The sequence below is a fragment of the Otolemur garnettii genome, unplaced genomic scaffold (assembly GCF_000181295.1).
Source record: "Otolemur garnettii isolate 467f Iridium unplaced genomic scaffold, OtoGar3 scaffold00028, whole genome shotgun sequence".
NCBI classification, from domain to species: Eukaryota; Metazoa; Chordata; class Mammalia; order Primates; family Galagidae; genus Otolemur; species Otolemur garnettii.
Genome location: NW_003852423.1, coordinates 9856674 through 9884131, shown reverse-complemented (window position 1 = coordinate 9884131; position 27458 = coordinate 9856674). Strand labels below are relative to the sequence as shown.

The window sequence follows — 27458 nt, the reverse complement described above, 5'->3', positions numbered from 1 at the left end:
TATATTAGATGAAATCATCCCTACAAAGTATTTAGCACAGTCCCAATCATATATGTGCTTGTTAAATGTTACCACTCATTCACACCCAAGGACACACAGTCTAACACGGCACTAGTTTTGACTTTATGAGTGTCCCTAATGCTATTACTTCCCAAAGAAGGGTTCATCTGAAGTTCCCCCCCAATAGAAAGATCTAATACAAAGTATATCCTGTATTCTTTGTCCTACTGAAATGCTACCTAGTTACATTTTTCTTGGGAAAACAAAAATCTCCCTATAGCAATGATCAAGACAAGGGCTGACTGTGCTATTTATTTATGATAGCTAATGCACAAAACTGCTAACTTCACAATTATTGATGGCATCTGATTCACACAGCACTAGGAGTAGTAGTTTATTACATGTTTGTTTGGCTCATTATCCTCAGTGTACAAATCAGGAAACGAGCAAAAGGCTAATAGATGGCAGTCAGAATTTTGAACATAAAGTTCACAGTCTTAACCATCCACCCCAACCCACAATATACAGTTCAAAAAGCCTTTGTGAAACTCCAAAAACAATTAAGTTGTAGTACCCCAGGCAGGCTAATGAAATGAGTAAGAAAAGCCATTCACAATAACCACAACAACGTTCCCCCAACCCAGCACAACTCAGCAGGATTAAGAGGAGAGTTTGCACCTTCTCTCTTGAGAAAGAAAGAGAAGAGGACTTGCACCCAACATTCTATTCAGTCTTTTCAGTGGACTGCCCCAGAAGCACATTTCTGCCTCACCTGTCTTGGTGTGCTGACAAAGAACTAGCATACTTTGGCTGCCTAGAGGCTGGGGAGAAAAAAAGGACTGTTCAACAGCGTACCGCAGCACCAGAGAACCTGCAATACCAAAGACAGCCACCCGAGGGAGTAAGAGAAAACAAGTTCCTGAAAGAAGAATTAGTAAATCCAATTGGGAAATTACATAAAAAACACATTCTCATAAAAGATTAAGAGGCCCACAGAATCTCCAACCAGACTTTCTGGTGAAGTTCTTCCTTATACACAGCCAGTGTGTAAAAGCTGAGAGAGGTGGCTGTTATGGTCAACATACAAAACAGCAAAAACTAAGACAAACAGAAATACAGTCCAATGAAGGGAACAAAATTAATGTCGATAAACCAACGCTAAAGAAACAGATCAATGAATTACCTGACAAAGAATTCAAAATAATTATCTGAAATAAGTTCCATGAACTACAAAAGAACACAGATCACCAACCAACCAAAATCAGGAAAACAGATGAAAAAAATGAAGATACCAACAAAAAGAAACTTAAAAAGCAAAACAGAAATTATAGAGATGAGGAATAACTGAACTGAAAATTCACAAGAGGGGTTCAACAGATGACTTCATCAGGTAGAATAAAAAATAAGCCTGACAGGTTTTTGACTTTATCAAGTCAGATGAACAGGAAGAAAAAAGAATGAAGCAAAGTAAAGCTTAAGGAACTTGTGGGACAGCATCAAGCCCAACAATATTTAAGCATAATGACGAGAGAGAGAGAGAGCTTATTTATAGAAATAACAGCCAAAAACTTCCCTAATCTGAGAAAGGAAATGGACATACAAAGTAAAGAAGCTCAAACTACAACTAATATATCCCAAAGATGCCCATGCCAAGACATATTATAGTCAAACTATCAAAAGTCAGAGAAAAACTTGGAAAAAGAAAAAGGAAAATGATTTATCACACACAAAAAGAACTCTCATAGGATTACCTGTAGCTTTTTCAGCATAAACATTGCAGTCACTTAAGATATTTAAGTCATGGCTCGGCGTCTGTGGCTCAAGTGGCTAAGGCACCAGCCACATACACCTAAAGTGGTGGGTTCGAATCCAGCCCGGACCTGCCAAACAACGACGGCTGCAACCAAAAAATAGCCGAGCGTTGTGGTGGGCGCCTGTGGTCCCAGCTACTTGAGAGGCTGGGGCAGGAGACTCGCTTGAGCCCAGGAGTTGGAGGTTGCTGTGAGCTTTGAAGCCACAGCACTCCACCCAGGGGAATAGCTTGAGGCTCTGTCTCCAAAAAAAAAAAAAAAAGATACTTAAGTTACTGTTAATTCTCACATAAAAAAGGTAAGCACATAATTAAATAATTATTAGATGATCATCAAGACTACCTGTAGGCCAGGTGAGATGGCTCACACCTATATTTCTAGCACTCTGGGAGGCCAAAACAGGTAGACTGCTTGAGCTCAGGACTTCTGGACCAGCCTGAGCAAGAGTGAGACCCCATCTCTTAAAAAAGAAAAATACTGAGACATTGTGGCAGCTGCCTGCAGTCCCAGCTACCTGGGAGGCTGAGGCAAGAGGATAGTTTGAGGTTGCTATGAGCTATGATACCACTGCATTCTACCAAGGGTGACATTCTGTCTAAAAAAAAAAAAATTTTTTTTTAACAAAATTTGCAAGTCCTTATGTAGATGAACTAAGAAAAAAAGACCCAGGGGGCAGCACCTGTGGCTCAAGGAGTAGGATGCCAGACCCATAAAGACCCAAATATCAATAATCAGAAATGAGGCTTGGCACCCATAGCACAGTGGTTACAGCACCAGCCACATAAACCAAGGCTGGCGGGTCTGAACCTGGCCCAGGCCAGCTAAACAACGACAACTAAAAAAAAAAGCTATGTGTTTTGGTGGGTGCCTGTAGTCCCAGCTACTTGGGGGGCTAAGGCAAGAGAATCGCTTAAGCCCAGAAGTTTGAGGTTGCTGTGAGCTATGATTCCACTGCACTCTACTGAGGGTGACTTAATGAGACTAAATCTCAAGGGAAAAAAAAATCAGAAATGAAAGAACAGACCTTAAACTTAATATGCCAAAGAAATAAAAAGGGTAAGAGACTATTATGGGCCAGGCACAGCAGCTCATACCTGTAATCCCAGCACTATGGGAGGCAGAGGCCGGTAGATTACTTGAGCTCACAAGTTCAGAAATCAGCCTGAGCAAAAAGCAAGACCCTGTCTCTACTATAGAAAAACTGAAGCAAGAGGATTGCTTGAGCCCAACTTGGAGGTTGCTGTGAGCTATAAGACCACAGCACTCTATTCAGGGAGACAGCTTGAGTTTCTGTCTCAAAAAAAAAAAAAAAAAAAAAGCCTACTATGAACACTATACACCAGCGAATTGGATGACAGTAAATTTCTAGAACCAAATAACAATAAGTCATGAAGAAATGAAAAATCTGAAATCTGTAACCACTAAGGAGATTGAATCTGTAATCAAAAACCTCCCAACAGGCTTGGCACCTATAGCTCAGTGGCTAGAGCACCAGCCACAAACATCAGAGCTGGCGGGTTCAAATCCAGCCTGGGGCCTGCCAAACCACAGTGACAACTACAACAACAACAACAAAAATAGCCGGACGCTGTGGCAGGTGCCTGTAGTCCCAGCTACTTGGGAGGCTGAGGCAAGAGAATCACTTAAGCCCAAGAGTTTGAGGTTGCTGTGAGCTGTGACACCATGGCACTCTACCAAGGGCAACACAGTGAGACTCTGTCTCAAAAAAAAGAAAAAAATATCTCCCAACAAGAGTCAAGGACCAGATCACTTCACTAAGGAATTCTAACATGTATACTAATCCTTCATCATCTCTCCAAACAAGTTGAAAAGAGAGAAACATTTCCAAATTCATTTTATGAGACCAACATTACCTTCATACCCAAATGAAATATAGATGCTATGTGCTACAGACCAATAAATATCCCTAATGAATGCTGATGCACAAATTCTCAACAAAATACAAGCAAACCAAACACAACAGCACATTAAAATACATATATTCTGACCAAGTAAGATTTACTCCTGGCATAAAAAGATAGTTCAACATATGAAAAGTCTAATAACGTTACAATAACAGAAAAAAAACCTGATATATAATCAGTTCTGATATATAATCATCTCAGAAAAAGAATTGCAGAAAAAGAATTTGACAGAATTCAGTACCCTTTCATGACATAAAACACTCAACAAATTAGGAACAGAGGAGAATGCCTCAATATAACAAAGGACATACATGAAAAGTTCACAGCTAACATTATACTCAATGATAAAAAACTAAAAATTTTCCCTAAGATGAGGAACAAGTCTAGAATGCTACTCTCACCACTTATATTCAATATAGTACTGAAAGTCCTGGGCAGAGCAATTAGGCAAGAAAAAGAAAAGACATCAAATCTGGAAATGAAGAAGTAGATTTATCTGTTCACACAAACACGTTTAGAATAAATGGGTTCAGGCAGGGCCCATAGCTCTGTGGGTAGGGTGCCAGCCACATACACCAAGGCTGGCAGGTTTGAATCCGGCCCGGGCCAGCTAAAGCAACAATGACAACTGCAACCAAAAAATAGCTGGGCCTTGTCGCAGGCCTAGAGTCCCAGCTACTTGGGAGGCTGAGGCAAGAGAATCACTTACACCCACGAGTTTGAGGTTGCCGTGAGCTATGACACCATAGCACATTACCCAGGGCGACGGCTTGAGACTCTATCTCGAAAAAAAATAAAAAATGAATGGGTTCAGCAAAGTTGCAGGATAATCAACATACAAAAATGAGTTACATTTTAATACACTAACAATGAACAATTCAAAGAGAAATAATTTCATGTACAATAGTATCAGGAAAGAGAAAACTTTGTATAAGTCAACCAAAGAAGAGACTTGCACACAGAAAACTATGTAACACTGCAAAAGAAATTAAAAAAGATACCAATAAAGGGAAAGACATCCCATATTCATGGATTAGAAGACTAAATATTGCTAACATATCAATACTATCCAAAAATGATCTAGAGATTCAATGCAATTCCTATTAAATTCCCAATGGCACTTTTTTTCAGAAAAAGGAAAAAAATCCTAAAATTCATATGGAATTTAAAAGGATCCTAAATAGCCAAAACAATCTTAAGAAAAAGTTAACTGGAGACCTCAAGCTTCCTGATTTCAACATACCATAAAGCACTAAGAATCAAAACAGTATGTGATATATGTATAGCATGGAATATTATTCAGATGTAAAAAAAATGAAGACTTTTATATTAACCTGGATAGAATTGGAGAACATGCTCTTTAGTGAAGTATCACAAGAATGGAAAAGCAAATATCCAGTGTATTCAATACTAATGTGAAGTCCTTAGTAAAACTTACACCCACACAAGAGAAAAACTCAACAGAGGAGGATTGGTGTGCTCTCACCTAATGGGCACAATGTAAGGGTATATGGCACACCTCCTGGGTGAGGGGGACAATTACAACAGGAATCTTACCTAACAAACACAAACTTGTAACCTAATTGTTTGTATCTGAATATTAATCGGAAATAAAAAAAAAGATACTGCCTCTTAAAAAATAAAATCAATAATTTCCTTTGTATTAAAAAGAAAAAATTAGCAGGGCATGGTGGTACATGCCTGTAGTCCTAGCTACTTGAGAGGTTGAGATAGGAGGATGGTTTGAACCCAAGAGTTGGAGGTTACAGTGAGCTATGAGCTATGGTTGCATCACTGCATTCTAACCTAGGCAACGAGAATGAGACCCAGTCTCATTAAAAAAACAAAACAAAACAAGGGCATGCCATATGCCAGTTACATTCAAAATATATGCATTTGGGGCAGCAGCTGTGGCTCAGTGAGTAGGGTAGGGTGCTGGCCCCATATACCAAGGGTGGCGAGTTCGAACCCATCCCCAGCCAAACTGCAACAAAAAAATAGCTGGGTGTTGTGGTGGGCACCTATAGTGCCAGCTACTCAGGAGGCTGAGGCAAGAGAATCACCTAAACCCAAGAGCTGGAGGTTGCTGTGAGCTGTGACGCCACAGGACTCTATCAAGCTACCAAGGGTGACAAAGTGAGACCGTCTCTAAAATATAAAAAAAAAAAAAAAATTATATATATATATATATATGAAAAATGATTGGAAGTCTCCTTCCATTAATAAAAAATAAGACTGGCTCGGTGCCTATGGCTCAAGTGGCTAAGGCACCAGCCACATACAGCTACAGTGGTGGGTTCAAATCCAGCCCGGCCCGCAAAACAACAATGGCTGCAACCAAAAAATAGCCAGGCCTTGTGGTGGGCACTTGTGGTCCCAGCTACTTGGGAGGCTGAGGCAGGAGACTCATTTGAGCCCAGGAGTTGGAAGTTGCTGTGAGCGGTGATGTCAGAGCACTCTACCCAGGGGGACAGCTTGAGGCTCTGTCTCAAAAAAAAAAAAAAAAAAAAAGAAAGAAAGAAACATGAAAACTCTGGACTCCTTTTAAATTAAAAAAAAAAAAAAATTCCTGGACCTTTAGGATTACTACAGTAGTCCTCCTCTATTGGTAGTTTCACTTTCCAGTGAATGGTTTGATAATAGTTACCAGCAATCAACCAAGGTCTGAAAGTAACTACAGTACAATAAAATATTTTGAGGGAAATGGCATTCACATAACGTATTACAGTATACTGTCTTAACTGTTTTATCATTAGTTACTGTTGGTATTCTTTTAGTGTGACTAATATATACACACACATAAATACACAGGAGTTTGGTACTATTTGCAGTTCCCAGCATCCACTGGGGGTCTTTAATTGTCAAGTAATTTAATCTGTAACTAAGCATTAATCTAAATGTAAAGAAATTCCTTATGCTATATATTTAGACCAAATTCATAAACATAAAAGGAATAAAACTCCACTACAATGTGACACATTTTATTGTAGTTAACATTGGGTTTAATAATATGGGCTCAGGGCCCATAGCACAATGGTTATGGCGCCAGCCACATATACTGAGATTGACGGGTTCGAACACAGCCCAGGCCAGCTACAACAACAATGGCAACTACAACAATAAAAACAAAATAGCCAGGCATTGTGGTGGGCACCTGTAGTCCCAGCTACTTGGGAGGCAAGAGAATCACTTAAGCCCAAGAGTTTGAGGTTGCTGTGAACTGTGACGCCACAGCACCCTACTCAGAGTGACATAGTGGGACTTTGTCTCTAAAAATAATAATAAAAATAATAACAATATGACATCACATGTAGTTCTGAATCTTTTTCTGTAATTTTAGCTCAATTCTGTCACCGTAAGAAACACCTGTTGAACTTACTAGCAACTCTGTTGCTAATTATGAATAATCAGATCTCTCACTTAGCCAAATAGCCAGAGAACAAAAATAGCCAGAGAAATGCCAGTTCACGTGAGGTTCAAACCTCAGCTCCAGCGTTTAATGGATAACCTTGAATACATCACTTTACTCTCTGGACCTCAGTTTCCTTATCTGTAAAATGGGAGTATAATACTCAAATGAAAAATGTATACACATCTAGTAATAAAATAAGTTATGGGTTTATTTCAGTTATAATGAAAACTAATCAATACTGGAAGACACAGAATTAAAAAAACCTTCAACCCAATCTATATTCTTTATCTGGCTTCTTTCATTTACCAAGTCAGCCATTTCAATAACCTAATAGTATCCTTCATCCTCTTAACTCCCCTTCCCAATCTTACCCTTCTCCAACACTCAATCTGGATATCCTCTTTTTTCACTCTAGACCCACAATTCTGGGTGCTGAACATTTCTGGAGAGAGTTATAAAACAGTTTCTTAGTAATCTCTTGATTAACCTACACTAATTCTCTTTGATACTATTCACAATATCATGGCACGGAATGAGTTCCAGTCCCAACTCAAATAACTCTTGACATAGCCTATGAATTCTACTTATGGATTACTCCCTAAAACTAATTTCCTTCTCCACTTCAGGTCTTCATTATCTATACAGAAAATTAACATAGTCTAAAGGTCTCTATACCTCCATACTCTTTTAATCCAAATTGATCTTACTCAATACTAGAAGACTAAAATTTATTACTCCTTATTTAAAAACTACTCCTCAAAACAACCCACAATGTGATCCAAAATGACCTTTTCCATTCATCTTCTAAAACTGATACCTCTCACAGGCAAACCAAATTCCTTAACACTTTCTCAAGCACCCCCCACACGCTTTCCCACCTTCATTCCCTTGCCCTTATGATAACTATCCAGGCACTCTCTCCTTTGCCTGCCATCTTTCAATATAGTATCTATCAAAATTATTCTGCAGGGCAATTTGCAGTACACACAAAATGTTTATTTAATTTTTTTTTTTGAGACAGAGCCTCAAGCTATCCCCGTAGGTAAAGTGCTGTGGCATCACAGCTCACAGCAACCTCCAACTCCTGGGCTCAAGCGAGTCTCCTGCCTTAGCCTCCGAAGTAGCTGGGACCACAGGCGCCCACCACAACGCCTGGGTTTTTTTTTTTTTTTTTTTGGTTGCAGCCATCATTGCTTTTGGCAGGCCCGGGCTGGATTTGAACCTGCCACCTTAGGTGTATGTGGTTGGCACCTTAGCCACTTGAGACACAGGCACCGAGCAACACACAAAATGTTTAAAAACATGCAATGCCATAAACATGGTGATTCCACTTCCAAGAACTTACCCTACAAAAAAGTAGCTTAAAAACAGATAAAGAGATATTAGGTATTATTCAATGGCAAGTATTTAGCAAAAACAATGAAAATGTATCAACAGTATGTGTGGCTCAAGTGGCTAAGGCACCAGCCACATGCATCTAAGGTAGCAGATTCAAATCCAGCCCAGCCCACCAAACAACAATGATGGTGTTGAGGCGGGCGCCTGTGGTCTCAGCTATTTGGGAGGCAGAGGCAGGAGACTCGCTTGAGCCCAGGAGTTAGAGGTTGCTGTGAGCTGCGATGCCATGGCACTCTACCCAGGAGGCCAGCTAGAAGCTCTGTCTCAAAAAAAAAAAAAAATAGTATGTGTGTATAATGTAGAGCCACTATAGTTGATCACCTCCCTAAACTGACCTAATTTTCATAGACCAAACATGTACTACATGTACCTATCAGTACAGTAGGCCTACTTCCTAAAGTTGACCACCTCCATATGTTGACCAATTTGTTATACTCTCTTGGGTTGTCAACTTACATAGGTTCTACTCTATCAGTTTGTATTTGTAGCTATGTATCAATATATTAACAGTGCTTATCACTAAGTAACAGTGTTAAGGATGAATTATTTTCTTAATGGCGCTTTCTTGAATTATCTGAAATATTTACTCCATTCTTCATCTTCCTGTTTTTTAAAAGTCTTATCCCAGCAAAAAAAGATTCAAAGGATATTCTATACAAGATTTATTTATTACTTAGATAAAAGTTAAAGTCCTTGGGGTATACAAGGAAAGAGGAATAATTTAGTATTATGAAAGCAAAATAACAGGCTCAACGTCTTTAGCACAGTGGTTACAGTACCAGCCACATACACCACAGGTGGTGAGTTTGAACCTGGCCCAGGCCAGCTGAACAACTACAACAAGAAAATAGCTGGGCATTGTGGTAGGTGCCTATAGTCCCAGCTACTTTGGAGGCTGAGACAAGAGAACTAAGCCTAAGGGTTTGAGGTTGCTGTGAGGTGTGACACCACAGCACTCTACCAAGGGCAACATAGTAAGACTCTGTCTCCCCCCTCCAAAAAAAGAAAGAAAGAAAACAAATAATAAACAGCAGGAATGACAAAAATGATGCCAGAAATTAAATCTTACACAAGAGCCTTACAGGACACACTAAGTTATTTGGTCTTGCCATTACTCCATATATGATATAGAAGCAATGGAGGGTTTCAAATAAGTGGTTAAAAAAAAAAGTGGCCAAGGGTGGCCACTGGGACTTGAAGAGAAAATTCTCTGAAGAAGACAGGCGCATGACCTACAGACATATGAAAAAATGCTCACCATCCTTAATCATCAGAGAAATGCAAATCAAAACTACTTTGACATATCATCTAACACCAGTAAGATTAGCCCATATCACAAAATCCCAAAATCACAGATGCTGGTGTGGTTGTGGAGAAAAGGAAACACTTCTACACTGCTGGTGGGATTGCAAACTAATACGTTCCTTTTAGAAAGACATCTGGAGAACACTTAAAGAACTAAAAATAGACCTGCCATTTGATCCTATAATTCCTCTATTAAGTATATGTCCAGAAGACCAAAAATCACACTACAATAAAGATATCTCTATCAGAATGTTCATTGCAGCCCAATTCATAATTGCTAGGTCATGGAACAAGGCCAAGAGCCCATCAATCCACGAATGGATCAATAAATTGTGGTATATGTACACCATGAAATACTATGCAGCCATTAAGAAAGATGAAGATTTTACCTCCTTCATGTTTACATGGATGGAGCTGGAAAATACTCTTCTTAGCAAAGTATCCCAAGAATGGAAGAAAAAGTATCCAATGTACTCAGCCCTACTATGAAACTAATTTATAGCTTTCACAGGAAAGCTATAACCCAATTTTAGCCCAGGAATATGGGGAGAGGGGAGAGAGAAAGGAGGAGGGAGGGTGGGGGGGAGGGTGATTGGTGGGATCATGCCTATGGTTCATCCTATAAGGGTACGTGTGAATCTCTCTAAATGTAGAATATAAATGTCTTAACACAATAACTAAGAAAAAGACATGAAGGCTATGTAAACCAGTTGGATGAAAGTATTTCAAATTGTATACAGAAACAGTACAGTGTACCCCATGATAGTATTAAGGTATACTGCTATGATTTAATAAAAAAAATTAAAAATTAAAAAAAAAAAGAAAGCAAATAATAAGCAGCAGGAATGACAAAAACGATGCCAGAAATTAAATCTAACACAGGAGCCTTACAGGATGCACTAAATTATCTGGTTTTGCCATTACTCCATACATGATATAGAACCAATGGAGGGTTTCAAATAAGTCGCAAAGAAATAAAAAGTGGCCAAATCTGTCATTTTACATTATGTTTTAAAAACAGAGGTACAGAGGCAAGAAAGCAAGCAGGGAATATAGGTGACCTATTCTCAATAGGTCTTGAAATAAGAAGGGCATGAACAGTAATATTAAGGACTTAGAAATAAAGAAGCAGTACAATGGGCAGAACTGGTGTTCAGCTACAATTGAAGAAGTCATAGGCTTAGGGCTCAGATGAAAAGTCAGTAACAAAAGATAAAAAAAAACACACTAAACAAGTAGTCTAAAGAAAAAAGGTAAGACTCATATTGTTGAAATATAATTTCAACCCACACATACACAAAGACTTTAACTGCCCTTAACAGTCTATAAATTGCTTCGTTTAGCCTAACACTGAAGGTCTTGCGCAGACTGAAATGTAACTCCAATCTCATCTCCTAAAACTTCCATAAATGAAGTTTACATTCTAATTAAATGGACTTAATGTAACATTCTACATCTGTGTCTTTGGTTATATAGGTTGACTATATCTCTTACCTGAATTACAGGGGACCAGAAGTATTTTGGATATCAAATTTCGTTGTATTTTAGAATATTTGCATTATACCAACAGTTGAAGATCCCAAATACAAAATTCAAATATTCTACAGAGTGGGCAGAGTAAGACAGTCAAATATACATCTCCAGCAATAGTCTGGCCAAATGAACACCAAATTCAACAATCTAAGCCCGAAAGCAAACACATTCCAAAGAACCACAAATCAGGTGAGCAATCATACTACCTAGCTTTAATATTACAGCAAGAAAAGAGGCACTGAAAGAGGGCAAAAAAACCCATCTGGCAGAGCATACAACACCCCACCGTATCATTCGGCAATGCTGGAGTCAGGACACCAGGTGGAAAGAAAATCTATGAGATGTAGGGAGGGAGACTGAAGTGATTATGGAACTTTGCTTTGAAACCTAGGGCCACCTCAGCACAGGGCAAAAATCTGCCAGTGTCTACATAGAGAACATTTAAACTAGGGTAGCCAGGACAGAAATCCTCCATCCTGCATCCCAAGTTCCAGCTACCCCCTTCACTGGCTGACACTGGAGTGTGAACTAAATTCCAAAAACAGGACACAAAGGCTTCACTCCTTGGGAAGATCCTATGCTGGCTCAGAACCAGTAGACTTGGGGTGCAAGTGACCCAGTGAGATACCAGCAATGGTCATCATATAATGATAAAGCAGTCAATTCAGCATGAGGATATAACAATTCTATACATATGTACCCAACACTGAAGCATCCAGACATATAAATCAAATATTATCAGAGCCAAAGAAGAGAGACCAAAATACAATAATCATTGGAGACTTCAACACTCTACTTTTAGCACTGGACAGATAATCTAGACAGAAAACCAACAAAGAAACATCAAACTTGATCAGCTCTACAGACCAAATTACCTAATACATATACATAGAACATTTCATCTAATACCTGCAGAATACATGTTCTCCTCAACTCATGGATCATTCTCAAGGATAAATGGTACGTTAGGCTACAAAAACTGGTTTTAAAAACTCAAATAAAATGAAATCATACCAAATATTTTCTCCATGGAAAACTGGAAATCTATAACAAGAACACTGCAAATCATACAAATACATGGAAACTAAACAAAAGGCTTCTGAAGGACCAGTAGATTAATGAAGAGATTAAAAAGGAAATTTTAATATTTCTCAAAAGATATGAAAATGAAAACAGGACTTATCAAAACTTGTGGGATCCAGCAAAAGCAGGAAAGTTTATAGCAATAAATTTTAATTTTAATAAAAATTTAAAAAGTACAAAAGTTGGGCGGTGCCTGTGGCTCAAAGGAGTAGGGCACCAGCCCCATATACCAGAGGGGGTGGGTTCAAACCTGACCCCGGCCCAAAACTGCAAAAAAAAAAAAAGTACAAAAGCTTCAAATAAACAACCTAACAATGCATCTCATAGAACTAGAAAAACAAGAGCAAATCAAACACAAAATTAGAAGAAAATTAAAGATCAGAGCAGAAATAAATGAAATTAAAACCAAAAACTCCAAAAGATAAAAATGAAAAGCTGCTGGTCGTGCTCTTGCTCAGTCAGGCTGGTCTCGAACTCCTGAGCTCAAGCAATCCACCCATCTCGACCTCTCAGAGTGCTAGGATTACAAGAGTGAGCCACCGTGCCTGGCCTAAAAAGGGACCTTTCAGGTGGTGCCTATGGCTCAAGGAATAGGGTGGCGGCCCCATATACCAGAGGTGGTGCGTTCGAACCCAGCCCCAGCCAAAAAACTGCGCAAAAAAAAAAAAAAAAAAGGACTTTTCATCATAATCAAGTGGGATTCATCCCAGGGATCAGAGATGGTTACAAATGCAAATCAATCAACATAATACATCATATCAACAGAAAAAGGAACAAAAATCAACTGATGCCAAAAAAGCACTTGATAAAATTTAACACCCCTGGCCAGGCGCGGTGGCTGACACCTATAATCCTGGCACTCCGGAGGCTGAGGGGCGTGGACTGCCTGAGTTCACAGGTTTGAGACCAGAATGAGCCAGAGCAAGACCTCGTCTCCAAAAAATGGCCATTGTGGCAGGTGCCTGTAGTCCCAGCTACTGGGGAGGCTGAGGCAAGAGAATCGCTTGAGCCCAGGAGTTGCTGTGAGCTATGACACCATAACACTCTACCAAGGGCAACAAAGTGAGACTATGTCTCAAAAAAAAAAAAAAAAAAGGCTCAGCACCTGTGGCTCAAGTAGCTAAGGCGCCAGCCACATACACCTAAGATGGCAGGTTCGAATTCAGCCTGGGCCCGCCAACAATGACGGCTGCAACCAAAAGATAGCCAGGCATTGTGGCAGGTGCCTGTGATCCCAGCTACTTGGGAGGCTCCTTGAGGCAGGAGACTCGCTTGAACCCAGGAGTTGGAGGTTGCTGTGAGCTGTGATATCACCGCACTCTACCCAAGGGGACAGTTTGAGGCTCTGTCTCCAAAAAAAAAAAAAAAATTCCAACACTCCTTCTTCATAAAAAACTCTCAAAAACTTTGGGTGGTGCCTGTTGCTCAAAGGAGTAGGGTACCAGTCCCATTTACCAGAGGTGGTAGGTTCAAACCTATCCCAGGCAAAAACTGCAAAAAAAAAAAAAAAACAAAAAACTCTCAAAAACCTGGGTATAGAAGAAACGTAACATAGTAAAAGCCATACAGGACACACAGCAAGTGTCATCCTAAATGAGAAAAAATGAGAGGCTTTCCTCCAAGATCTGAAACAAGACAAGAATGTCCACTTTTACCACTATTACTAATTACAGAACTGGAAGCTATAGCTATAGCAAAGAGAAAGAAATAAAGGGTATCCAAACTAGAAAGGAAGAAGTCAAACTATCCTTTTTTGCAGAAAATATGATCTTTTATCTAGAGGAATCAAGACTCCATAAAAAAATTGTTAGAACTGATAAACAAATTTTGTGAAGTTGCCAAATCAACATAAAAATCAGGAGCATTTCTGTATGCCAACAACAAACAATCTGAAAAAGATACCAACAAAGAAATCCCACTTACAACAGCTACAAATAAAATTTGTTTTGTCTAGGCAGTTCTTCTGCCTGCCTTACTTATCAGACTGACTTTCACTCCTATACACCGTCAATGTGCCTCATTTTTAGCAGTACTCTTACTTCTTTCTGGTTTGTTATTGGGCTTACACAGACCCAAACCAAAATCTCAAGCCCATGAAAATCACACCTATAACAAAACTGATTCTGAGGGATATCACAGAGTGATCCAGTAGAAAAGTGAGTTTTATTGTTTGTATATTCATGGCATTATTTTGCCTGCTCAGAGGAAACGTCTACATTTTGGTTTTCTATTGCATTCTGAAAAGTTAAAATTATCAGAAAACCCCCAGCACAGTGAGATACGCCACTGTAATGATTATATCAACATAATTTTCAAGCAGATATTATACAAAATAACTGGTAAAATAGGCCGGGTGTGCTGACTCACACCTGTCCCAGCACTCTGGGAAGCGAAGATGGGTGGTCTGCTTAAGCTGATGAGTTCCGAGACCAGTACGAGCAAGAGCGAAGACCCTGTCTCTAAAAAATCAGTCAGGTATCATGGCAGGTGCCTGAAATCCCAGCTATCTGAGAGGCTAAAGCAAGAGAATCACTTGAGCCCAGGAGTTTGAGGTTGCTATGAGCTATGATGCCATAGCACTCTACCAAAGGTGACAAAGTGAGGCTCTGTCTTTAAAACAAACAAACAAACAACAAAAAAAAAACAAACTGGGCTCAGCGCCTGTGGCTCAAGTGGCACCACATACACCTAAGGTGGTGGGTTCGAATCTAGCCCAGGCCCGCCAAACAACAATGATGGCTGCAACCAAAAAATAGCCAGGCACTGTGGCGGGCACCTGTGGTCCCAGCTACTTGGGAGGCAGAGGCAGGAGACTTGCTTGAGTCCAGGAGTTGGAGGTTGCTGTGAGCTATGCCACGGCCCTCTACCCAGGGGGACAGCTTGAGACTCAAGGAGAAAAAAAAAAAAAAACTGGTAAAATGTAAGAGCTAGGACACCAGCAAACAATTCAAGAGTATTCATGTAAAACAGAATACTCTTCTAAAACAATGTAAGACAACATGAGCAATATTTAAGCCATGGAGCACAATAATAGCAGAGATATAACATGGTTTATTGCTGTACAAAATTAACTACAAATGGCTAGAAAAAAACAGTAAATGATAAAGGAACCCAAATGAAAATTATTTTTTTTTCAAATAAGGAATGGAAAAAATGAAAAAAAAAAAAAAAAGTTTCTGAAAAAAATTTTCACAAACCCTTAAGTGAAGCTGAACCTTTTGATGACAGAGGAAAATCTGATGAAGTTTCCAACATTTGTTTTATACTACCACCCTCTGTTCAATTATCTCACAGTGATGTTTACACACATTAAGGCTAGCATAAGCTACTTACCAATTTGTTTAAAAAGAAAATAAAAAGTGCTTACAGAAGATATATTCACAAAGTTTTCTTACCTTGAAAATACCGACCCAATCTTTTGGATGTGGATGGATATACGGAGTTAAGGTGTAATGAAATTCCAGGTATGCATTAGGAAGGTAACTCTTGGCCACATTTTGAAAGATGACATGGGCAAAATTGGAGGTCTGCAATGGGACTTCTTGAAAAGATGTCATTGTGAATCTGAAATAAGTTATTTATACAAGTAAATGATACCAACTAAGAATAAACTTATACTTTCAGAAAATACATAACATTTTAATGCAAACTTCACGAATATTTGCAAGTCATAAGCATGGAAAACATACTTCTTAATCATTGGAACTTCTCCTTAAATATGTAATTAAATGTAACAGACCAATTGAGAAATAACTAAAGCCAGTATGGCTCAGAAAGTTACACAGAGCCTAGAAAGTTAAAAAACCAAAAACCAAAATTCAACTGGAAAGCCTAGCTCTCTGCTTCTATACCAACCAAAAGCAAATGAATTAGAGGTGTTTTACCAATATAAACCAGCTGGCCCCTAGTAACAGACATTAATAAGCAGAAACAAGGACAGTTAAATAAAAAGGATGTTAGCTACTGTTCAATTAACTTTTCCTTTCTATGTAGACCCCTTGAATTTCACCATTTTCCTCCTACCCAATCCCATACCTCTCCTCTCAAGAAGTTCTTGCATCCTATAACTAACGCTGATTACATACATGTCTCTGCGACTATGTTCCTGACCCATGTCATGATCCCCTGGACAAGCATTTCCCAGACTGAGTTACACAGAATCAGTAGGGGCATTAAAGGGGGGCGGGGGGGGCGCAGGTACAGTGGCTCAAGCCTATAATCCTACCACTCTAGGAGGCCAAGGAGGGTGATTGCCTGAGCTCACAGGTTCAAGACCAGACTGAGCAAGAGTGAGATCCCATCGCTAAAACTAGCCAGGTGTTGTGGTGGGCACCTGTAGTCCCAGCTACTCGGGAGGCTGAGGCAAGAGAATTGCTTGAGCCCAAGAATTTAAGGTTGCTATGAACTATGGCACCACAGCACTCTACCAAGGGTGACAAAGTGAGACTGTCTCCAAAAAAAGGACGACTGTTTTCTGGAGTGAGGCCTGGGCACATCTTTGTACAATGTAGAGACACTACCCAATAACTTAAGTGTTCACATCACCTCTCACTTATTTCCACAGATCGCAGAAGCAGCTTATCTCCTTAGTACAAGCTTGTTAAAATACCTTAGATTATGCAAAGTCTCTGCTACTCTACTTGAAATACCCCAGCCTATTTGTTTGTCTCTACCTATAACAAATCTACCATTTCATTCTGAGTTCAATGATAACAACTTGATTTCTGGTCTCATGTACCCTTTCCACATAGTTACTGATTAAAAAAACTTATACTGGCCAGGCATGGTTATAGGCCAGGCACCTATAACCCTACCACACTAGGAGGCCAAGTCACGACAGCTCAAGGCCAGGAGTTCAAGAATAGCCTGAGCAAGCATGAGACTCCCTGTCTCTACAAAACATGGAAAACTTAGCCAGGCATGATGGTGTGCACCAGTAGTCCTAGTTACTTGGGTGGCAGAGGCAAAAGGGTCACTTGAGTTCAGGAGTTTGAAGTTCCAGCAATCTATGATCATGCCACCGCACTCTAGGCAGGGCAGAGAGCCCTCTTTTTAAAAAAAAAAAAAAAAAAAAAAAGCTTATATTAAAAAATAAGAGTAGATGGTCAATGAAATACATACTGTTGAAAATCTATTATAGAGTTAATGAATGCTCACTGGCTTAGTGAACACCAGGCACTGGACGGAGATGAATGATGAAAGTGGATTATAAAACCTGTAAAACCCAAATGTTTTACATATTTTGTGCTCTCTTTTTAAGAAAAAGGAAATAACAGGATTTACCCCAAAAAAGCAAATGCATCTAGAATATACATAATAAAATATGACTGATCTTGCAAGACTTGCTTCTGAGTCATTAAAACAGGAATCTCTGTAATACTGGGGAAAACTGGGGCAAGATTTTTGCTAACCAAATTAATCTAATTTACTTCACAAATCTCCTAAGTTTCTACAAGCAAGCACAGCAATAAAACTCATACTTTAGCCATTATTAAGGCGGCTTATAGCTAAGACGACCTAAGACAGTCTGCTTTTACAACTGTTTCTTTTGCTGACTTGTTTGAAATACTAAAGCAAATCTTTAGGATTTAGAAATAGTAAGCATTTTAGAAAACACCAATTTTTCTTGGGTCCTCTCTGCTTCTGTTATGGGCAAACTCTTGCTTTACTGAATATACTGGACTTCCCACAGAGATGGTCAATCATGAACCTGGAAATCACTGTGGTAAAAAAACAAGCTAGTTGTCTGTTAGGCTCTCTAGGCCTGAGGTTTGCAAGGATTCCAAGGTGAAGGGTACATTTCATAGCAATCCTCCCTCACCTCTGCACTAACAAAAGGGCTTTACTATGAGCTTGAGCTCAAGAGTTAACGAAATCCTATTTCAGGGAAGTACTTAACTGTCAATACTCTCCACCTGGTAACTTAACACCTCCAGAAAAATGAAAATGTAGCATTTACAAACACTGGTTAACTTTGCCTAAAAACTAAATAGTTGTCTGAGCTTACCTGGGCTCTGGGGAAGGTCATGATAATAAATGAAATCATTAATACTAATCTCCTTTCAAATATGTGGCTTCACAAAAAAAAAAAAAAAAAAAGGCTCGGGACCTGTAGTTCAGTAGCTAGGGCGCCAGCCACATATACCAAAGCTGGTGGGTTGGAACCCAGCGCGGGCCTGCCAAACAATGACAACTACAACCAAAAAATACCCAGGTGTTGGGGCAGGCACCTGTTGTCCCAGCTACCTGGGAGGCTGAGACAAGAGAATCACTTAAGCCCAAGAGTTTGAGGTTGCCGTGAGCTGTGATGCCACAGTACTCTACCAAGGGCAACATAGTGAGACTCTGTCTCAAAAAATAAATAAATAAATAAATAAAAGACTTGGCGCCTGTGGCGCAAGCAGCTAAGGCACCAGCCACATACACCTGAGCTGGTGGGTGACTCTGAGGCTCCGGAGGCAGCCCAAATATCCTCAGAAGAGCACCTACAGGAGAAACAAGCTTGAGCATTATGCCATCATAAAGTTCCCCTGACCACTGAGCCTGCCATGAAGAAGATAGAAGACAACAAAACACTTGTGTTCACTGTGGATGACAAAGCCAACAAGTACCAGATCAAACAGGCTATGAAGTTCTGTGACATTGATGTGGCCAAGGTCAACACCCTGATCAGGCCTAATGGCGAGAAGAAGGCATATCGTCGAATGGCTCCTGATTATGATGCTTTGGATGTTGCCAACAAAATTGAGATCACATAAACCAAGTCCAGCTGGCTAATTCTAAATACATACCTTTTCACCGTAAAAATAAGTAAGAACTCATCATCGAACCTTACACTTTCACTTCACTGAAAAGTTTAAGTATAAAATAGAATGTAGGCAAACATATGTGTACTTATGTTTCTAAATGTATCAAAGGACCCTTAAAAATATGCACCACAGAGTTAGTAGTTTTTATGGATGAAAGATGTGTGTGAAACGAGGACTTTAACTTTGGCGGCAACCATAGCTCAGTCAGCAGAGCACCAATCACATACACTGAGGCTGGAGGCTTGGCGCCTATAGTTCAAGTGGCGAAGGCAACAGCCACATACACCAAAACTGGCAGGTTTGAATCCAACCCAGGCCCACCAAACAACAATGATGACGATAACCAAAAAATAGCTGGGCACTGTGGCAGGCACCTGTAGTCCCAGCTACTTGGGGGACTGAGGCAAGAGGATAGCTTAAGCCCAAGAGTTTGAGGTTGCTGTGAGCACTGACACCACAGCACTCTACCCAGGGCAACAGCTTGAGACTCTGTCCCAAAAAAAAAAAAAAAAAGAACCCAGCCTGGGCCTGATAAACAACAATGACAACTGCAACCAAAAAATAGCCAGGTGCTATAGGTGCTAATAGGCACCGGTAGCCCTAGGTACTTGGGAGGCTGAGACAAGAGAATTGCTTAAACCCAAGAGTTTGAGGTTGCTGTGATGCCAAAGCATTCTATGCAGACTTCAACTTTGTTTTCTTTGGTACAACACCTCACCCTGTTGCCTCAGGCCTCCAAACTCGGTAAAGATACTATCTTTGCCCTGCCCAGGTAGGTATCTGTCCCTTTCATTTAACCTAGCCTGAACCTCTCCATTCTCTGGTTTCCTCTCTGGGTACACCATCAAACTCCTTTTGTCCCCTTGTTTGCTTTTCTAGAGGACATAGATGGTAGCTGTAAAGATTTTTAACTTTTGTCTATAAATAACATCACCCTGAACCTAGGGTGTAGTTTGCTGAGATGTTTTGCAAGTCCTGCATTCAATGGATTGACTGACCCACCCAAACCAAGAAACTGACTCAACTGAATCTTGGAGCCTCCACCCAAAGCTCTACATTCAAGTAACTGACCTACCTTGACAGTGGCCCATACCAAAGGACTAATGGTTGTGCCCGGAAACCAGAAATCAGCAGACTCTGACTGCCTAACCCTCTGCCAACCAAACTGTCTTTAAAAACCCTACCCCCTAGGCCGTACCTGTGGCTCAAAGGAGTAGGGTGCAGGCCCTATATGCCAGAGGTGGTGGGTTCAAACCCAGCCCCGACCAAAAACTGCAAAAAATAATAAATAAATAAAAACAGAGAAATTAGCCAGGTGTTGTGGCAGGCACTTGTATCCCACTTACTTCGGCAGAGGCAAGAGGATTTGGGAGGTGCCTACGGCTCAAAAGGGTAGGGCACCAGCCCCATATGCTGGAGGTGGTGGGTTCAAACCCAGCCCCGGCCACAAACTGCAAAAAATAAATAACCAAAAAGGCAAACAATAAATCTTGGGAAAAAATTATAACATATGTAACAAATGATTAGCATTTAAGAAAAAAAACCTACACCCCCCCCCCCAATTCTCAGGGAGGCAGATTTGAGCCAATTCTTCTATCTCTTCTTTTAGCACTCTGTGAAATAAACTCTCTGTTATAAACCCTGCTATCCCTGGACACTGGCTTCCTCTTGGGCAGTGGGGCAGATGAACCTGGCTGGGCAACAACAAGAATAAGATAATGTTATCATGCTATGAATAACCTTTATTAATCTCTCTCTACTCAATGTTTTTAAAAGTTTCTATGCCATTTTAATCATAGAAATATTTTACAGAAATCATCCAGTGTTCTTCTTATTCTTTGTTTTTTTACTTATTAAATTACAGTGTACCTACTAGTCATAAAAAAGTTAATATGGGCTCAGCACCCATAGCACAGTGGTTATGGCACCAGCAACATAGACCAAGGCTGGTGAGCTCAAACCTTGCCCAGGCCAGCTAAGCAATGACAATTGCAACAAAAAAATAGCCTGGCACTGGGACGGGCACATATCGTCCCACCTATTCAGGAGGCTGAGGCAAGAGAATCACTTAAGCTAAAGAGTTTGAGGTTGCTGTGAGCTGTGACACCATGGCACTCTATTGAGGGTGACACAGAGAGACTCTGTCTCAAATAAATAAAAATAAAGTTAATATGGATGAATGCATTGGAATATAACTACTTCAGTTTAAATAGGAAAATAAGATGTCTAATTCCCACTCCTCCTACAGATAAGAAATGAACTGAAGAGATAGATGAGTTTACAAAAATACTGGAATTCAATGAGAATGTCAAGGTCTCATGGGAGTAGAGAATTAAAGTGCAAAGTCACTGCATCACCTTGTGGTAATGCCTGGGAAGTGTAGGTTCACTACCATCCTGAAGAAAAAAGTGCAAACTTCACCTCTGCTGGAGAGAAGAAATACAGCCCCTAGAAACAAAGGGAAGTAGGGGCAAGAAGTTTTACCACGCCAAATTCTGCTTCCTGTTCTCTAAAGTACATCTCCAGAAACAGAAGTATAGTAAGTCAAGATAATCCAAGAACAAATAAAAATTTTCCAGTCAACTATTAAGGAGCCAGACACATTTGGCTGGGAAAGAAAGTCTGAAATGCATAGACAAGCTGGCTACAATGCCCTCTTCCAGGTTTTCTACTCTAAAGTTGTAAGCTGAGAATTCCTTTATGTGTGTTATATTACAAACTGTATAAAGTCGTTGGCCTAAAATCTAATTTTGTTATTTTGGCAATGTATTAAGGTCTAAAAAAAGATAATACAGGGCGGCACCTGTGGCTCAAAAGGGTAGGGCACTGGCCCCATATGCCAGAGATGGCAGGTTCAAACCCAGCCCTGGCCAAAAAAAAGATAATACATATCTAAAATAAACGTGTAGGGGACAATATTTCAGTGATATCTTGATTTACTTCCTCCTCCTGGAACTTTTTCAAGTCCAAAACAGTGCTGGCTTTCATGATAGTATTTTTCCAGTGGCTCCTGATAACGTATTTTACTATTTATCAAAAAAATGTAAGCCTTAATCAACTTAGCAGAAAACAAACCATAGGAAGAACTACTATGCATTAAACACGTAAAGTCAGGCGGCACCTGTGGCTCAGTGGGTAGGGCACCAGCCCCATATACCCAGAGTGGCAGGTTCAAACCCAGCCCCAGGGAACTGCAACAAAAAAATAGCTGGGTGTTGCGGCGAGCGCCTGTAGTCCCAGCTACTCAGGAGGCTTAGGCAAGAGAATCAATCACCTAAGCCCAGGAGTTGGAGCTTGCTGTGAGCTGTGTGATGCCACAGCACTCTACTGAGGGCAGTAATGTTAAACTCTATCTCTACCAAAAAAAAAAATTTTTTTTAAATAAACTAAGCTTTTTAATTTAGATAAACATTATATTTGCCAGGCCTAGTAATTAGAATCCAAAAAGAAATAAGGTTATTTTGTTATATATGATAATATGGTATAGCGATTATATACATTTTAAGTTCTAAACAGATATAGATGCTAAGCTAATTATAATGAAATATATTTTTAAAACTCCACAGGAAAAAAAAATAAGTTGTTAATGGGAGTAACAAGGCTGGTGGTGCCCATAGCTCAGTGGGTAGGGCACTGGCCACATGCACCAAGGGTGGTGGGTTCAAACCTGGCCCCGGCCAGCTAAAACAATGACAATTTCAACAACAAAAAAAAAAGCCGGGTGTTCTGGCAGGAGCCTGTGGTCTCAGCTACGTGGGAGGCTGTGAGGTTGCTGTGAGCTGTGATTCCTTGTCATTCTACCCAGGGTGACAGCTTAAGACTGTCTCAATAAAAAAAAAGGTGGGGGGGGGCGCCTGTGGCTCAAGGAGTAGGGCGCCAGCCCTATATACCAGGGATGGCGGGTTCAAGCCCAGCCCCGGGCCAAAACAGCAAAAAAAAAAAAAAAAAAAAAAAAAAAAAAAAATTACCAAAATGTTGGTTCATTTTGCTGTGCCTTCTCCTTTTCTGCATGTTTGAAAAGTCCCACAATAAAAAGTCAGTAAAGCAAAGAAATGAAACATTAAAAGTCCACACGTGATCTACAATAGAGACACACCGCATTTTAGAATATGAACACTTTGTACCCGTGTTTAAGTATTATAATGCAGGTAGTGCAAAGTTAAAGTTTCAAAAGTTTTCAGCTAAGAAAGTATAAATCTTTAAAATTATCTCCAAACTTCAGTAACACACCTATAAGAAAAAAATGTCTAGCATTCAAGACCATTAACTATAAACAGACTTCTACTCCAGAAAAGTGTTACCATCAATCTTTCTGGAAGACAGAAGGAAAGCCCCCAGCCTACCAATTCACTCTTGCAGATATCCTTATCTCCAAAATCCTTTACACCTGAGTGCCACTTCACTCTGTCCAAATGTCACCCACATCATCTATCTACTTCATATTTTTGTAAGTTTTTTAAAGGCTGTGATTCTTGGCCCATATATATTGGGAGAAAGGGAATTTATTTTCTTTTAAAGGTCTGTCTGGGGCAAAATAAACTTAAAAAAGCCAGAGGTACATAAAGCCCAAATTTTACTTATCCTTTCCAAAACATAATCCAAAAAGCTTCACGTGAGAGATAATTCCCCCAGAAAAGCGTAAGACTCTCCCGCAAATATTTAAACATCATTATAAAGGTTGGAACTTAGAATTCCAAAATGTTGTTTTATGCAAAAAGCATTTACTGGTTAATTCAAAACACAAAGCTGCAGTCATAATTATTGAATGTGATGACTAAAAACAAAAGACAATGTTCTTTGAAGTTTGACAATAAGAGTTGCCAAAAAAAAAAAAAAAGCTTCATAGACGTCATTCCTAGCATAATCAAATAATCCTTCAAGAAATCTAGATTACCCTATTAAAGAACAAACAGAAGAGAAAGCCTGACCTCAGCTCCGTCTCTATAGCCCAGCGCTTTCAGGACAATCAGCCCACTTTTAGATAAAGGTTATTCAAATGAGCTCTTTAAATGCTTTTGGAATTGAGTACCAAGATTATAATTAGTAACTGTTAGCACAGTTAGTAGAAATTGTACCATTAGCACAAAGCAGAGTTGAAAAGTTAATATTTTCCTACCTAAATCTCTAGCAATTCGAAACTACTTTGTTAAACCACAAATCTAATCCCTTATATGTACAGAGTCAAATGCAACTTTTTTTTTAAACAGAATCTCACTATGTCGCCCTGATAGAGTGCCGCTGCGCCACAGCTCACAGCAACCTCAAACTCTTGGGCTTAAGTGATTCTCTTGCCTCATCCTCCCAAGCAGCTGGGACTACAGGCGCCTGCCACAAAGCCCGGCTATTTTTAATTTGTTGTTGTAGTTGTCATGGTTGTCTGGCAGGCTTGGGCCGCCCCGAACCCACCACCTTTGGTATATGTGGCTGGGCGCTTTAACCACTGTGCTACAGGTGCCGAGCCCGCCCGGCTATTTTGGGGGGGTGGGGGAGCGCGGAGGTTGTAGTCGTCGTTGTTTGGCAGGCCTGCTCTGGGTTCGAACCCACCAGCTCTGGTGTATGTGGCCAGCGCCCCAGCCGCTGAGCTACAGGGGCCGAGGCAACGTTACGTTTTCTAACAAAACTTTTTTCAATAAGATGTAATACTTCTCAAAAGGCTAACAGACACACACCATCTAAACTCTTTTATCTCCGTACATTCCCCACGCGACGATCACCGGTCGGGACTTGTCCACAACTTGCACATCTGCAGGGTGTTTGGCTGGCAACGGGGAAGGATTCTTTGATACGAAATCAAGCAAAGTCGAATACGGAAAGAATGCTGTTACTCTCGTCAAAGGACTTCTTAAGTAACCCCGCCCAGCGCCCGGGCAGGAACCCTTTATAAGCAGGTGAAGCGCTCATTCCACAGCCCAGGTGAAGTCAGGGAAGCTGCCAGAATAGCTAACTCCGCCTGCGGCCCTCAAACCTACGCGGCGCAGGGAGTCCCCGCCTCCTTGGCCACCGGCGACTCTAACGAAAACAGCTGGGTTTCTCTGCGCAGAGGCAAAGCCCGCGTCCTTGCGGAACTCGACCTGCGTGTTGTCTCAAGCTCACCTACGCCAGCAGCACACAACGCCGCCCTCAAAACGGTCTCCCGAGAGCTGAGCCCTGGGCACGATAAGGGTTTTTTTCCCAGAGGTCACCCAAGTCACGCACCCCCTCCGCCAATGAGTCCCCCGTACCTCGCACCTCCCCCAAATCCCCCAGGCCTATCCCGCAAGCCGCCCCCACGGTGGGGGGGGCCACCCGTGGCTTTTCCCCAACTCCACGAGTGACCCGAGTTTCACACACCCCCGTCACAATCGCAGTCCGAAGGGAAAGTCTGTCCTCGGGAAGGAAAACATCGTCACCACGGAGACCGTTCCCGAGACCGGCCGGGCCCCTAAAGGGCGAATGGACGTAGCACGAGCCCCAAAAGAGCTCCAGCTGGCGTCCGCCCCGCACCAGACGCTGGGGCGAACCGGGGAGGTGCCTTACCCAGTGCAGGGGCTCCCAGACCAAGGGAGAGCATTAGACAGGCGACTGATGTTGATCTGCCATCAGCTGCTGAACCTCTTCCGCCACTACCGCCTCCCTTCTCGCACCGGCTACACCTCCCCTCAGAGCCTAGAGCCGGCGCACGTCACTTCCGCCCACGGGCGTTCCCTTCCGCTGTCGTCTCCGCAGCCGCCACGCCCGCCGGGTCCGCCGCCACGCCCCCTCTTCCCTCCCCCAGCTGGGGCTTCTTGCAGCCCGGCACCGAGCCGGCCCAGCTGTTTTTTACTTCCTTGACTGCTGCTTGTCTCCTGTCTTCTGACTCGCGGTTTTCGCTCAGCGGCCTAACCACAACAAAAGAGTCCGTTTACAGTTACTTTTTTAAAAATCTTATTTCGACACACAAAATAAACGCACCGGAGAGTCAAATAATTTACCAGCGATGTGGAAAGAATATCTCTGAAACATTACTGCGTCACTGCCTAGATCTTAAAGAGTCCAAACTAATCCACCTATTTTATAGATAAGGAAATAAAGAACCAGAGAAATAAGGGAAGAGAACCCAAGCATGGGGCTGCAACCTCTAAATTCCAAGGTTCTCAACTCCTGGTCTAATCACGTTGTTTTTAAAACTACTGTTGACTGTAAAACCTCAGAGCCTAGGAGCTTTACAGTTCCAATGTTCTCTGATTTTATTTCATCTCCAGCAGTGACCTTTTCTACCCGCCCTCCTGGGAGTTAGCTACTGTTGTTGTTTTGTGTGCACGAGTTAGCTACTGTTGTGTTGTGTGCACGAGTTAACAATAACTACTGTTATTATTTTGTGTGCACGAGTTTTGTCTTGTATTGTTAAATTATAATTTCTAAAATCATTTTTGACTGTTAAATATCTTACCTCCCTATGTTAGGCATTCAGTTTGAGTCCTACCACCAGGGAAACAAATGTCTTCTATCCCACTTCATATTCTTGTGCTGCCATAAAATCCTGCTAAAATCTGCAATGTCACCAGTGAAGAAAGGACAAATTACATTGCATTAAAGTTGTAGCACTTTACAAATACAGAACGTTCAAAATCCTCTTTCATATATTTTAATCGTCACTTCCAAGTGCTTTGTAAGATAACCTTAGTTTGATAATACAGGTTCTCAACGTGTACTGGTTCATTTCTTATACACTGACATTTTTAAACTTGTTAATTTTTTAATTTCTTTTTCCTTGCAGTTTTTGGCCGGGGCTGGGTTTGAACCCGCCACCTCTGGCATATGGGGCTAGCGCTCTACTCCTTTGAGCCACAGGCACCACCCTTGAACTTGTTCTAGTACAACATATGCACATGATTATAGAATTAAGAAGAACCACTTAATCCTGTGAACAGCAATTCTCAGGGGAGGAATTTGGAGAAAAACTATTACAGAGAACAGTTTACAAACCAGAGAACAAACCACCTTCTGCGTAAAACAAGAAGTGGTTCCACAAAACAAAGAGAAGGGTCAAGTTTTATAGGAAAAGTTCGCGCCCGAGACTTCCAATCAGATTTGTTTATATAAATAAAGGATTGAAACCTGTTAAGTTCTGATTGACTGAATTCTGATTGGCTGATTCACCTGAGCCCTGATTGGTTGAGGAAGAAGAGCTCTGATTAGTTGGTTCAGGTGAGCGCTGAAAGTC

The 27458-nt window shown here is 40.9% G+C and overlaps 1 protein-coding gene across 4 annotated transcripts in view; it reads right to left on the bottom strand.

Moving 5' to 3' along the window:
• Positions 1–25965, bottom strand: part of TAX1BP1 (Tax1 binding protein 1) — a 101982-nt gene extending 76017 nt beyond the window's left edge. For all 4 annotated transcript variants that reach the window (XM_012804368.2, XM_003788536.2, XM_023512487.1 and 1 more), the window contains exons 1-2: positions 25793–25965; positions 15863–16031 (exon numbers count right to left, since the gene is read on the bottom strand). In XM_012804368.2, coding sequence (XP_012659822.1) covers positions 15863–16024 — 162 coding nt within the window. In that variant the 5' untranslated portion in view covers positions 16025–16031; positions 25793–25965. The remainder of the gene's footprint in view (positions 1–15862; positions 16032–25792) is intronic.
• Between the last annotated feature and the right edge of the window lie 1493 nt (positions 25966–27458).